At 42.4% G+C, this 11,024-nt stretch overlaps 1 protein-coding gene across 1 annotated transcript in view; it reads left to right on the top strand.

Moving 5' to 3' along the window:
• LOC138194174 (thrombospondin type-1 domain-containing protein 4-like) overlaps window positions 1–9,238 on the top strand; it is a 35,845-nt gene extending 26,607 nt beyond the window's left edge. The window contains 10 exon segments of the mRNA XM_069142699.1: window positions 379–563; window positions 2,274–2,427; window positions 2,979–3,236; window positions 3,398–3,527; window positions 4,374–4,578; window positions 4,943–5,116; window positions 5,206–5,385; window positions 5,649–5,828; window positions 5,949–6,096; window positions 6,173–9,238. Of these exon segments, the coding sequence (XP_068998800.1) occupies window positions 379–563; window positions 2,274–2,427; window positions 2,979–3,236; window positions 3,398–3,527; window positions 4,374–4,578; window positions 4,943–5,116; window positions 5,206–5,385; window positions 5,649–5,828; window positions 5,949–6,096; window positions 6,173–6,303 (1,745 nt within the window). The 3' untranslated portion in view covers window positions 6,304–9,238.
• Window positions 9,239–11,024: the final 1,786 nt, after the last annotated feature.

The raw sequence follows: 11,024 nt of genomic DNA, 5'->3' as shown, positions 1-11,024 counted from the left end.
TTTCTTGATTAATGCTGGTTGCAGCCCCAGTAAAAGTGAAATGTTGGCGAGGGAGTTGCAGATTTCAAAATGAGATTTGGACAATGATTGTGTGCGTGCTGGCTTTGAGTAAGACTGCAGATTTTTCAGCCTTGCAGACTTGGAGCAAATAAAGCTGGTATTGTTAGAGCCCACAAGGAATCAGTGAAGTGTGTACATGCATGTGAGTGTTTGTCTTGCCAGCCTCCTGTTTGTTAATGAGACAGCACTCCAAAGGCTGTGTTTGTCTGTCTGTGAGTGTGTTTGAAAATATGGGGCATGCCTAAAGATGCAGTAGACTAATGAAGGTCTGAAAACATAATTTAAATCCTTCTGACATTCCCACCTCCATTTCTCCAGCCATGAGGAGCGGCACAGGGGCTTCAGTGGTGAACGGGCGCTGGGCTGTGGACCCTCCAGGAGAGTACCAGGCAGGGGGGACCACCTTCACCTACACCCGACCTAGAGCCCAAGCAGAGGGAGAGGAAGAGAAAGGCGAGACCCTCAGGGCACCAGGACCCACCACAACACAGCTCCATCTATATGTAAGTACTGCAGCAGCACAGGAAGGCATTTATTTTAACCCTGTAAGCAAACACGAACCAGGCCACAGCAAAATTAAGTTAATGATAAGAATCACTCGCAGACACATAGAAACATGTGTATACACAGAAGACTTCACATCTCTACATCATTGTTGTGAGCCCACGGCTGTGCTCCCCTGCTCTATGTCACAATTCTCCAGATAGGCAGCATTATTTTAGCATTATGGCGGGATAAATACAGTTACACTAAAGCTCAGCCTGAGCCACAACATACCATCCAGGGCTTAATAATAACAACGCAAACCTCAGGCTAAGATCTTATTAAAGAATAGGAGTCATGTGCAGCTTTACATCCAGCAACTTTAGGGCAAGGGGGGGGGGGGGGGGGGGGGGGGGGGTGTAAAAATAGCAAGTTTGATCTCCTCAGGAATCACCTGTATTTTAAGGTTGGATGGGAAACTAAAACAAGACATAAAAAAGTGTATAAACTCTCCAGAAGCACTGTGACACTGTAAGGCTCATCTCATGCTCGTAAAGAATCTTTTTGATGAAAAGAAATGGGAACACAAGTCTGCTTCCTCTCAATCTTTGCTACTGCTGGGAAAAAAAAAGAATAAAGTTCATGGCACCCTCTGAAGCTTGGGGTTAAGACACCGACCATGAAGTGCGGGGTCCTAGGTCAGGGATTTTTGTATCTATCCTCCTCATATCCGGTCATCTGTCTACTGTCCGTATAAAACGCTAAAAAAATACCAAATAAATACTTTTAAAGATGAAAGTTGATGTTGGTAGCACAGTAAAAATCCATGTTGCTACCAAAATCAGGTTAAGTGACTGTAAAATGGCCAAATTAGGACGTGACTGACTCAGTTTGTCAGGTTCAGCTGGGGACGAGGGAGGAAGAGTTAATTTCTGGCGGGTAAAGCACAAGTTCAGCTCAGAGTTACACCCACTGCATACTCAATACTTGCAAATTTGTTCCTGGGCTGCATCAACATTCAACTACTTTTCTTTTTCTTTCTTTCCAAGCAGTATATGGCACAGCAGCGTAAACATGGGCAGTCAGAGAAAACCACGAGCAGCCAGTTAACTAAAAACTGAGGGAACAGCTTGCCTGGCTCTGTCCAAAGGCAACAAAATCCACCAACAAGCACCCCTAAAGCTCACACATTAAAATGTTTTGTCTTGTTTGTGTAATACGTACAAAAAACACAGAGCAAAAACACGTTATGTGGCAAAGCTAACAGCCTGCTGGTGATAGCTACTTCTCTTTTAAGCCTTAGCATGTTACCATATTTCTCAAAATGTCAAACTATTCTTATAATACCTGTATTGTCTTTGTTTTGAAGTGAGGTATCAAAATTGAAACCCTCAGAGTTCTTACGATGTATTCTTTGGGAACTATAGCTGCAGTCAGTTATCGAGACATTTCACTCCGCAAACAAATCTTGCACTGAAAAATGAAAGCCCTGAATGAAGGACATCAGTAGCGGCTGCAAAATATAGCAGATCAAAATGTTGTTGCCACTGGACTCCTGCTGATTAAGTTTAGATAACCTTGACTCGATTAAGTCTTGTAGACGGGCTGCAGGATTTTGCAGCAGGGGAGTCCTTGGGCGTGACACTGACTCCCGGACAGGCTCATCCCAACCTTTGTCCTCTGACTCGTACATTTCTCTATGGGGATCTGTAAATTTGTCTTTTCTCCAGATCATTTTCCACAAGGAGAACCCAGGCATCGACTACGAGTACTACATCCCGGTGGAGAAGAAGGAGGCAGAGAGGGAGAGAGAGAGGGAGACGCCCAGAGAGGCACCCAGGGAGAGGCCGAGGGAACGAGAGCCAGCGAGAGCACCCCTCCGCAGTGAGTCCATCACACCTCAGCTTCCTGAACTCCTCTCTTCTATTTGACAATATGTTTTCTGCATTTTGCGAACAGTAGCGCAGAGAGCAGCGTTCTCCACAATGCAGCACATAGCTGAAGCTTGTCAGTGGATAAAATGAACTGTAAATCAAACAGAAGATCTATAGATCCATTCTTTCCAAATGACTGAAGGAAACATAACTGCAATACATATCTCTGGAGAGTGATTGATGTGTTTATGGTTTAGAATGGGTGTGGTTGTGGAGGGATCATTGCATGAGTGTGTTTGTGTGTTTGTGTGTGTTTGTGTTTGCCTATGACCTAGATGGGAGGCTATCTGCTCCACATGTTTGCTGTCATGAGACCCTGACCTCATCATGACATCATTAGCCTCTGACTCACTGCCTTCCTTCTATTTTCAATATTTCAAAATGTTTTGCCTCTTTCCTCACTCGTTATCTCTCCTCGTGCCTGTTTCCCAATCTTTTTTCAACCTTTCGTGTACTTTCTGATTTGTCTTCATGTCCACCTTTGTTTTTCTTCTCTCGCAGGTTCTCTCACTGTGTCAGTAGAAGATCCCCCTCCTGCTCCTCCTCCTGTTTCAGTACCTTCTTTCCCCTCCTCGTCTTCCTCTATTTTTTCTCCCCCATCTTCGAACCGGTGGACACCCGAGAGGGCACGTCCTCGGGGATCCGCACCCAACAGGAATGCTCGGATCCCCCCTCGTACCGACCTGCCACCGGACACTCAGCCGCCATTTGTGTGGAGGACAGGTGACCTCACAGAGTGTTCTGCTTCCTGTGGCAAAGGTCAGATTTTTAATGAGCCTTCATATATTGTATGTGTCACAGACAAAAAGTCTTACCTTACTTCTATATTTTCAATGATGGGATTTCGCCCTCCTCTGGTTTATGGCTGTAAGTACAGGAACATGGAACTGAAGTCTGCGTCTCTGTCCGTTTCTCTGTAGGTTCTCAGTATCGAGTCATTCTGTGTATAAACCGCCACACAGACGACGAAGTCCCGGAGAGGAAGTGTGACTCTGCATCCAAACCTGTTCCTGAGGAGGAGCCTTGTAACACACACTCCTGCCCACCATTGTAAGCAAATACAAAGTTAACTTAAGAGATATTCACATTATGTGGAAAATATTTGTACCATATTCATTTCCTACAATCAGCTGCAGGAAAGACAAAAAAGCATTTCCTTCATTGCACAAAAACCACACTGCGAAGTAATTTGGGTCCTTAAAAGTAAGGACAAAAGTAAAAAAGGGTATTTGTATTTATTTCTGTGGAAAATCTCCTTATTTTCAAGTATTTACTATAATTATATTTGATTCAAGTGGAGCAACCTGCCTTATATTTTTCTCTTTTTCAAAATACAGACGCTCATTTGTAGAAATTACTTGAAATGAGTGTTGATTTCTGCCATAAACAGCTTGACAGTATTTCACCGCAATGCATGGTTTTTAGGCCTTAGATAAAGAAAGAAAAAACTGTAGTGCATGTTTTGGCAAATAAAAAGCGTAAGCAGTTGATAAATTACAGCTAACTTGTTCAGGTTGGCTGTATTTGGTAACATGTAACAATGGTGTTGACTGTTGACCGGCCACCGAATTCATGTTTTCATAAATGCATGTTTTATTATTATGAATGGAAGCCAGTGGCTGGCAGAAAAGACACAAAACATGTCTACAAAAAATCTACAGATCCTTAGTTTTGTTTGGATAATTATGGGTGTGATTGTCAGTGTGTGCATGCAGGACTTTTAAATACTATTTAAAATTTCTGGGAGGATTGAAATTTCTGAACAGAATTGTCCTTTAAACAAATGGTCACATTAGTGGTGGACAAATACTACATTTTATTTCAATGTGAAGGCGTTTGACCTTGTGTGATATCCCAGTATCTCTGTCTTTCTCTCCTTCGCTGTCTTTTTGTCAGCTGGGAGGCCAGTGCGTGGTCGGAGTGCAGCGTGTCCTGCGGTCCCGGCGTGCAGCAGAGGCAGCTCCAGTGCAGGCAGAGCTTCGGCGACCGCTCCACCATGGTCCACCCCCAGCGCTGTGCCAACCTCACCCCGCCGGAGTCGACACAGGCCTGCCAGCTCCGCCTCTGCTCCCACTGGGAGGTCGGAACTGACTGGAGCACGGTAGGTCAACAAACACCAGCGTGTGACCGACAACTTCATCTGCTGCTGTGTCTACAGTCATGGTTAACAAGAGGCCAGGTTCTGTATCTCCAAATCTCCGCAGACAACCCTTTCTTGGAGAACTTAGTTTCCTTTTCAAGCATGACACCGTGTCTCTGGTTTTAAAAAGCCCTCATCAGGTTTGCATTCAACTATTTATACTAGTTTTCTGTTATTATTATGTCTTCCTTTTTTACTGGTGCACAACTAGTTGCCCTTTTGGAACAAATAAAAGATTAATTCATTTATAGTTAAATGTTTTTTTCCATCTAGTATTGAATCATTTGGTTCATTCTCTTTGGTTTTCCCTCTTCATTTGTCTCAGTGCTCAGTGGACTGCGGAGTAGGCAGGAGGAGTAGGAGCGTGCATTGCCTGAGCGATCAAGGCAGCGTGGTGAACGATAAGGAGTGCAACACCAGGCTGCGTCCACAAGGAAGTGAGGAGTGCAACATGGGCCCCTGTGTGACCAACTGGTACTTCACCGACTGGTCCAACACTGTGAGTAACATGCACACACAGGAACAAAAAGGAACAAACACGTACTTAACGGTAATCCTCAACATGATCTCCCACTTTGTGTCCTGAAGTGTTCGGCGCAGTGTGGCCCCGGGGTGCACAGGAGAGAAGTGGTGTGTCTCACCAGAGGAGGGGTCAGAGAGGGTGGAGGAGGAGGGGACTGTGTTGGGGAGAAACCAGCAGAGATGAAGGCCTGTAATGGGGGCCCCTGTGTGCCAACAACCATGTGGTACAGCAGCCCCTGGACAGAGGTAGGATGGAGTGAAGAAAGCAGAGAAGAGGCTTATCTTCTTTTGTATGTTTGTCTGTTTTATTTAAAATTGTGTCTCTGGTGTAAAGACATTGTTGCTTTATATTGTGAGTTTTGTGCTGAAATTGGGCAGGTATTCAAACTTTCTTTATTCAATTCTTGATTTTTTTTTTTATTTTTTTTTTATTGATCTACTTACAGTTGTATTTGATAAAGTCTTTTTACCCAGCTGGTGTTGAGTATTTGACTGATTTCTTTTTCCAGTGTAATGTCCCATGTGGAAACGGAACTCAGCGACGAGACATCATTTGTGTCCAGAAGACGGGGAATGATTTTACTGTCGTACCAGCTGCTGAGTGTTCTCATCTGGATAAACCTGCACCAGTCCAGGAGTGTGAGATGGGCGAGTGTCAGCCCCGGTGGTTCACAACGGAGTGGAGCGCGGTGAGCCACGACGGGACATGTTTGAAGATTCGAAAATTGTCCAAAATATTAATTACAAAGCACCTTCAGTAGAAGTGTCGCAGTTTTATTTACACTCTCGCTCTGTGCATCTGCTCTCAGTGTTCACGCTCTTGTGGAAAGGGCTTACAGATGAGGGAGGTTCGATGTCTAACACCAGACAAAAAGCACAGCCATGACTGTGATTCCAGCCCCAAACCTGAGCAGGAACAATTCTGCAACACAATACCCTGCAGCCCACAAGTTTCAGGTTGGTGTATGCGTTCAAGTGTATTTCTGTGTTTTGGTATTTCTCTTTGACAACATCTCCTTCTCTCTGTCTACAGATGAAAACTGCCGGGACAGAGGTCACAACTGTGTGATGGTGGTGCAGGCCAGACTGTGTGTCTACTCCTACTACAAGACTGCCTGCTGTGCCTCCTGCACCCAGAGTGCCCAGCGGGCCAAGAGGCACTGACCAACCAATCACAGAGAGCCGTGGTGTGCAGGCAGTCGAGGATTAGGTCGAAACGGGCTGATCATCCCTGACAGAACGAGTCTGTAGAAATGGACAGCCCAGAGTAGACGTGTGATGGCGTTCAGATAACTTTCAGCTATTTTCTCCTGTTCCTTCAGGTAAAACACTGTGAAAGCAGCTGGTTCCTTTTAGCAGTACTCTCTGTATGCAGTCATATTTGATAATGTCTCTTAGAACCACATCTTCAACTGAGCTCGCTTTGATTTACAATGCGCATTAACTTTATCGGGTTCATAATGCTGCTTTTGCTGTCACTTCCACTCTTGGAGCTTCATTTCTGTGACTGATTGGTTGTAATGGTAGGTGCTCACTGAGGACACAGCCTTTGTTATGAGTCCTCCTCATCCACGGGATCTTAAAGCAGACGTAGTCAGACATGCATACCACTAATTATGAGCTAAAAGAATGATTACTGTGTGTGCTAGATAAAGTCTATACTGTAGTGCTATGTGTACTGAAGATCTACTGGAATAGATCAGTACATAAGTCCCCCACTGAGCTACAGAGGCTGCGCCCAGCCAAGCTAGAAGGATTTTATTTACATATCGTTTGTCTTTTTCTGTTTGCCAAAAAAATATTTTACTCAAGTGTCCTCTTATTGTTCAGTTCGGTATTTGGACAGGTGAACCAAAGGAGTGGGGTGACCATGGCAGTAAAATGACCAAATATAACTAAGTGCGAAGGCAAAGATGAGAATCTTCCTGAATAAGAAGGATAGCTGACATGGATGTTGAACAGCGCAGACTCTGTACAGTCTCTGTTCAGTTACATTTACATGCAGGTTCTTAACATTTGCTCCCTTATTTTTTTACTAAAAATGACTAAAAGCACGTAAGAATTTTGTTTGTTGTACTCTTACGATGAAAATGATGTGCAGCATGTAGCGATTTAACGAGTCTGTCCCCCTACTGAAGACAGAAAATGTAAGAAAATATTGTTTTGCTGTGTCCACAATCCTATTGCAAAATAACTGATGCAGCTGTGGTGTTGGTATCTTAAAACACCTTACAGAGTTTGAATCGAGAGGCTTTGTGCTTTCAAACGATGGATAATCGGCCATCCAAAACAGAGCGGCAGAACTTTGACTCTGGCCCGTGTTGGGGACAGTGAGTTATGAAGGGGTTAAAACAACTGGTTAAAAAGACCTATCTGAGATGTGTTAAAATCTCCCCTCTGTGAAGACTCACATTTGCATTATGCTTTTACTAAACTAAAGATGATGCTGCGAACTCAATAACACATGATTTATATTTGAAAAAAGAAAGAAGTGACAAAACTGTTGTTGCTCTATCCTTTTCTTCTCGTCAACAAATCAAATGAGAAGACCAACATCGTTGTCAGTCTGTCTGTCTGCCGTCTAAGTTACTGACCATGTGTCTGGTATTTAACCCAGAGGCCACTTGTCCCCTCGAAAGTCATAAATCTTTAAAAGAAAGATGAAGTAATTTCTTAAAACAGGTGGTAACTGTCCTTTTTAGCAAATGTAACTTAAACTGTAGTATATAGTGCTTTTGTTAGAGGTATTTTCAACTGCAGATTAATACTTGTTAGTGATTATTTTAGTTTGTGTATGAAGGATTTACTAAATAATTGATCAAAATAACCTACACCACATGGGTTTATTGGAATTAGACCCAACACTCTGTGTTGTAAATATTTTTGGGGATATTAGTGGAGCTTTGTGGCACAGAAGAATAAGCTAGATCACGCTTTGGCTGCACAGAAAATTATTTTTGTCAACATTGAGTCATTGTTGGTTTTGTTCTTTTTGTGGGGTTTGTTGACAATAAGAAAAATGTAGAATATGGCCTTTAACCACAAACAGCTGACGGATTTTTACAGCTGTGCTAAAGTATTTTTTTAAAAAACACATCTGTGTGTCATCACCTTCTTGGCAGGGGATGTTGAATCTGTCCTCTGAGAATACATCAGAATTTGGAAACTTTGCGGAGACTGAGAAAGCTGCTTTTTTTTTTTTAACAATTGAATAAGCTCAGTGATGATACGGATCAAATGCAGTCATCCTGCTTTGACCTGAAAAGTACATATTTTGCATATTGAAGTGGAAACCTCTGTATATGTGTGTAAGTACTCTTTTGTTGCTCGTTCTCTCTTCCTCCTGCTGTTTTTAAGTTGCGCTCTTTATATTTTTTTTCTTCCTCTCCCCACACCTCAAACCGAGACACACTCACACCCGGTCACAGGTGAGGAATCTGTATATTTGTCAGATATGTTTTAATGTCTATTATTTCTTTGAACATAGTCGGTGCTTACGTTTTATAACTGAGTAGAGTTATCAGAAGTGTTGTTGTAGTTTGCATTTATTCACATCTAACTGTCATATATCGACTGTACGTTGCCTGTATGTTGCCTTTGAAAAAAGAATCAGTGATGAATTGTGTACGTTTGCTCGTGTATGTGTGTGTATGGTCGTGTGTTTTGCAGTTGTGGCTTTGAATGTGTCATTCTCGTCTCTAATCCCTTGTATTACAAATTACATTTTTATATATAAACACAAAAAGGATAGTAATTTATCTATTATCTAAAGAACATGTAATTTATTTTCTGTCTTGAGGAGCTGTAGCATTTTTTTGTTACCACCAGAGTTTATGAGATTGTTTCTATCAATATACAAACATTTTTTTTTATCATGCAAAAACAGAAATCAGTGTGGAAAAATGATGATCTCAAAGCTTCAATTTAAATAAAACTGAAATAACTGAGACTTTAGGTGGTGTGTCATATTCATATTTTGTCCAGTGAATGAGGGTGGTGTAAACACTCTTGTCCAAATGGTGGCGCCATTGAGTCTTGTAAATAAATGACTCGGCCCAGTTTTCTTGAAAAATTAGTCACCCACAGGGGAAAAGGAGTATTTGTCTGTTGTTCTTTAAAACTTGATTTCTACTGCCAAAATATTGAATGTACAAAGATGTTTTATTTGTCATTTAATGTGGGAAGTGCCTTAACGTACAATTTATCTTGTATAAAAGATACAAAATAGCACAGTAAAGAATGAACACACTTGTTTTTATCAGATTTACATCACATAATTAACATTATAGGACATTAAAGACAGGAAATAAACAAAGACATTAATTAACTAATAATATAAGATACACATACTAAAAACAGTATAACGAGTAATATTCACTACACTTTGCTACATGTTAAATATGACAATATCAGTCTATTATGTGCACTCTTTATAACCTACTTTTTTTTACATCTTGTATTATTATCATTTGAATTATTCTTAAATTAAAGGCCAATGCAGTTGCAGGAACTGTACAATTGGCTGGATGTTTAGGTGAAAAGTGACTGGGCCATGGCCAGGAGCTTAGAAATCCTCATGTGAGTCAATGATTCCAAGTTTCTGTTGTTTTCCAAGAACAAGGTTGCACTGCTGTTTCATCATTTTTTAGAGGTCTTTCTGGAGGACACATACTAATTTCACGTGATAATCTGTGGTTTTAATGTAGTTACGTTTTTAACCTCAATGTACTGAAATCAACCTATAAAATATTCATGTGAAAGGTTTTAATTGTTTAAACTCCCTCAGGTTCCTGCAGGATCTGAGACTATGTCCTTAATGGTCCTGCTATGATTCCTTAATCTTTAGACATTTAAAGATGCATGAGGTATTGTCTTCAGCAGAAATATTTCCATGCATTCAAGTACAAGCCCAAATAAAATTCACATCTTTAACTTGGCATGGATCTGTTTGCAGGTGCTTCCAAACAAGTAGCTATAAGACAGACCACTGAGACATCTTCAGGGAAAAAACAATGTCTGCTCAGCCTACAAAGAGCTGAATCACAGGGTGTCTAGGGGTTTCTCTCCTCAACACCACTGATCTTACACTTGCGTGAGTTGGAGCCAACTACTCTTCTTCCTCTTCTTCGTGCAGGGAGAGTTAACAGCTCTGATGGCGTGCGGCCCCGGTCCCTGCACACCGTCCACATCATCAGGGCGCAGAGGGCGTTGCGTGCTTGACCTGCCGGGCTTGTCAGAAAGCCCCTGGTGTGGTGATATACATGCAAGGCTGTGTGGGTGGGTGTATATACGGTGGATGGATGTGGCGGGTGATGCTGGCTCACAGAGGGCACGAGGCAAAGCAGGCAGATGGTGACCTTTTGGAGTAAATTACCATGAACCCTCACTTTTCCCTCAATCGCTCTGCTTCTAAGACTGGGCACGCACCTACACTTCAAGGATAAAAAAAAAAAAAATAAATAGGAGGTGTGCTGTTTTTCGCAATAACACTGGAAGGTGCCTGCTTTTCTTTTTTTTTTTTTTTTTTTTTTTACATATCACAGTGAAATAGCCCCAATGTCTGCCGGTTTTCCAGACTGTAAACTAGGCCAACTCCAACCCGGAGCTATCTCTCCTCCCTCTGTCACACGTTTCAGTTCGTGTGGGTGTGAGCGTGATTTTGGTCTCGGGCGTGAACAGCTGTAGTAGTCGTGACTGCGTGCTCGTCGTCGTCGGCGCGCTTCGGCTTCACGTCAAGAAGCATCGTTTCAGCACCAAGGCCAGGGCTCGCGGCGAGAACAATAGGCGGCTCCGCGCACGGTGTACCCTAGGCAACGTCCAAAAATATTTTCATCCGCACAACACCGCACAGCCGAGATAATTAAAAAAAACATTTGAAATGCTTC

This window comes from Embiotoca jacksoni, unplaced genomic scaffold (assembly GCF_022577435.1).
Source record: "Embiotoca jacksoni isolate LCO1_2020_lvr unplaced genomic scaffold, fEmbJac1.0.p SCAF_11, whole genome shotgun sequence".
NCBI classification, from domain to species: Eukaryota; Metazoa; Chordata; class Actinopteri; family Embiotocidae; genus Embiotoca; species Embiotoca jacksoni.
This window is presented reverse-complemented; position numbering and strand designations above follow the sequence as displayed.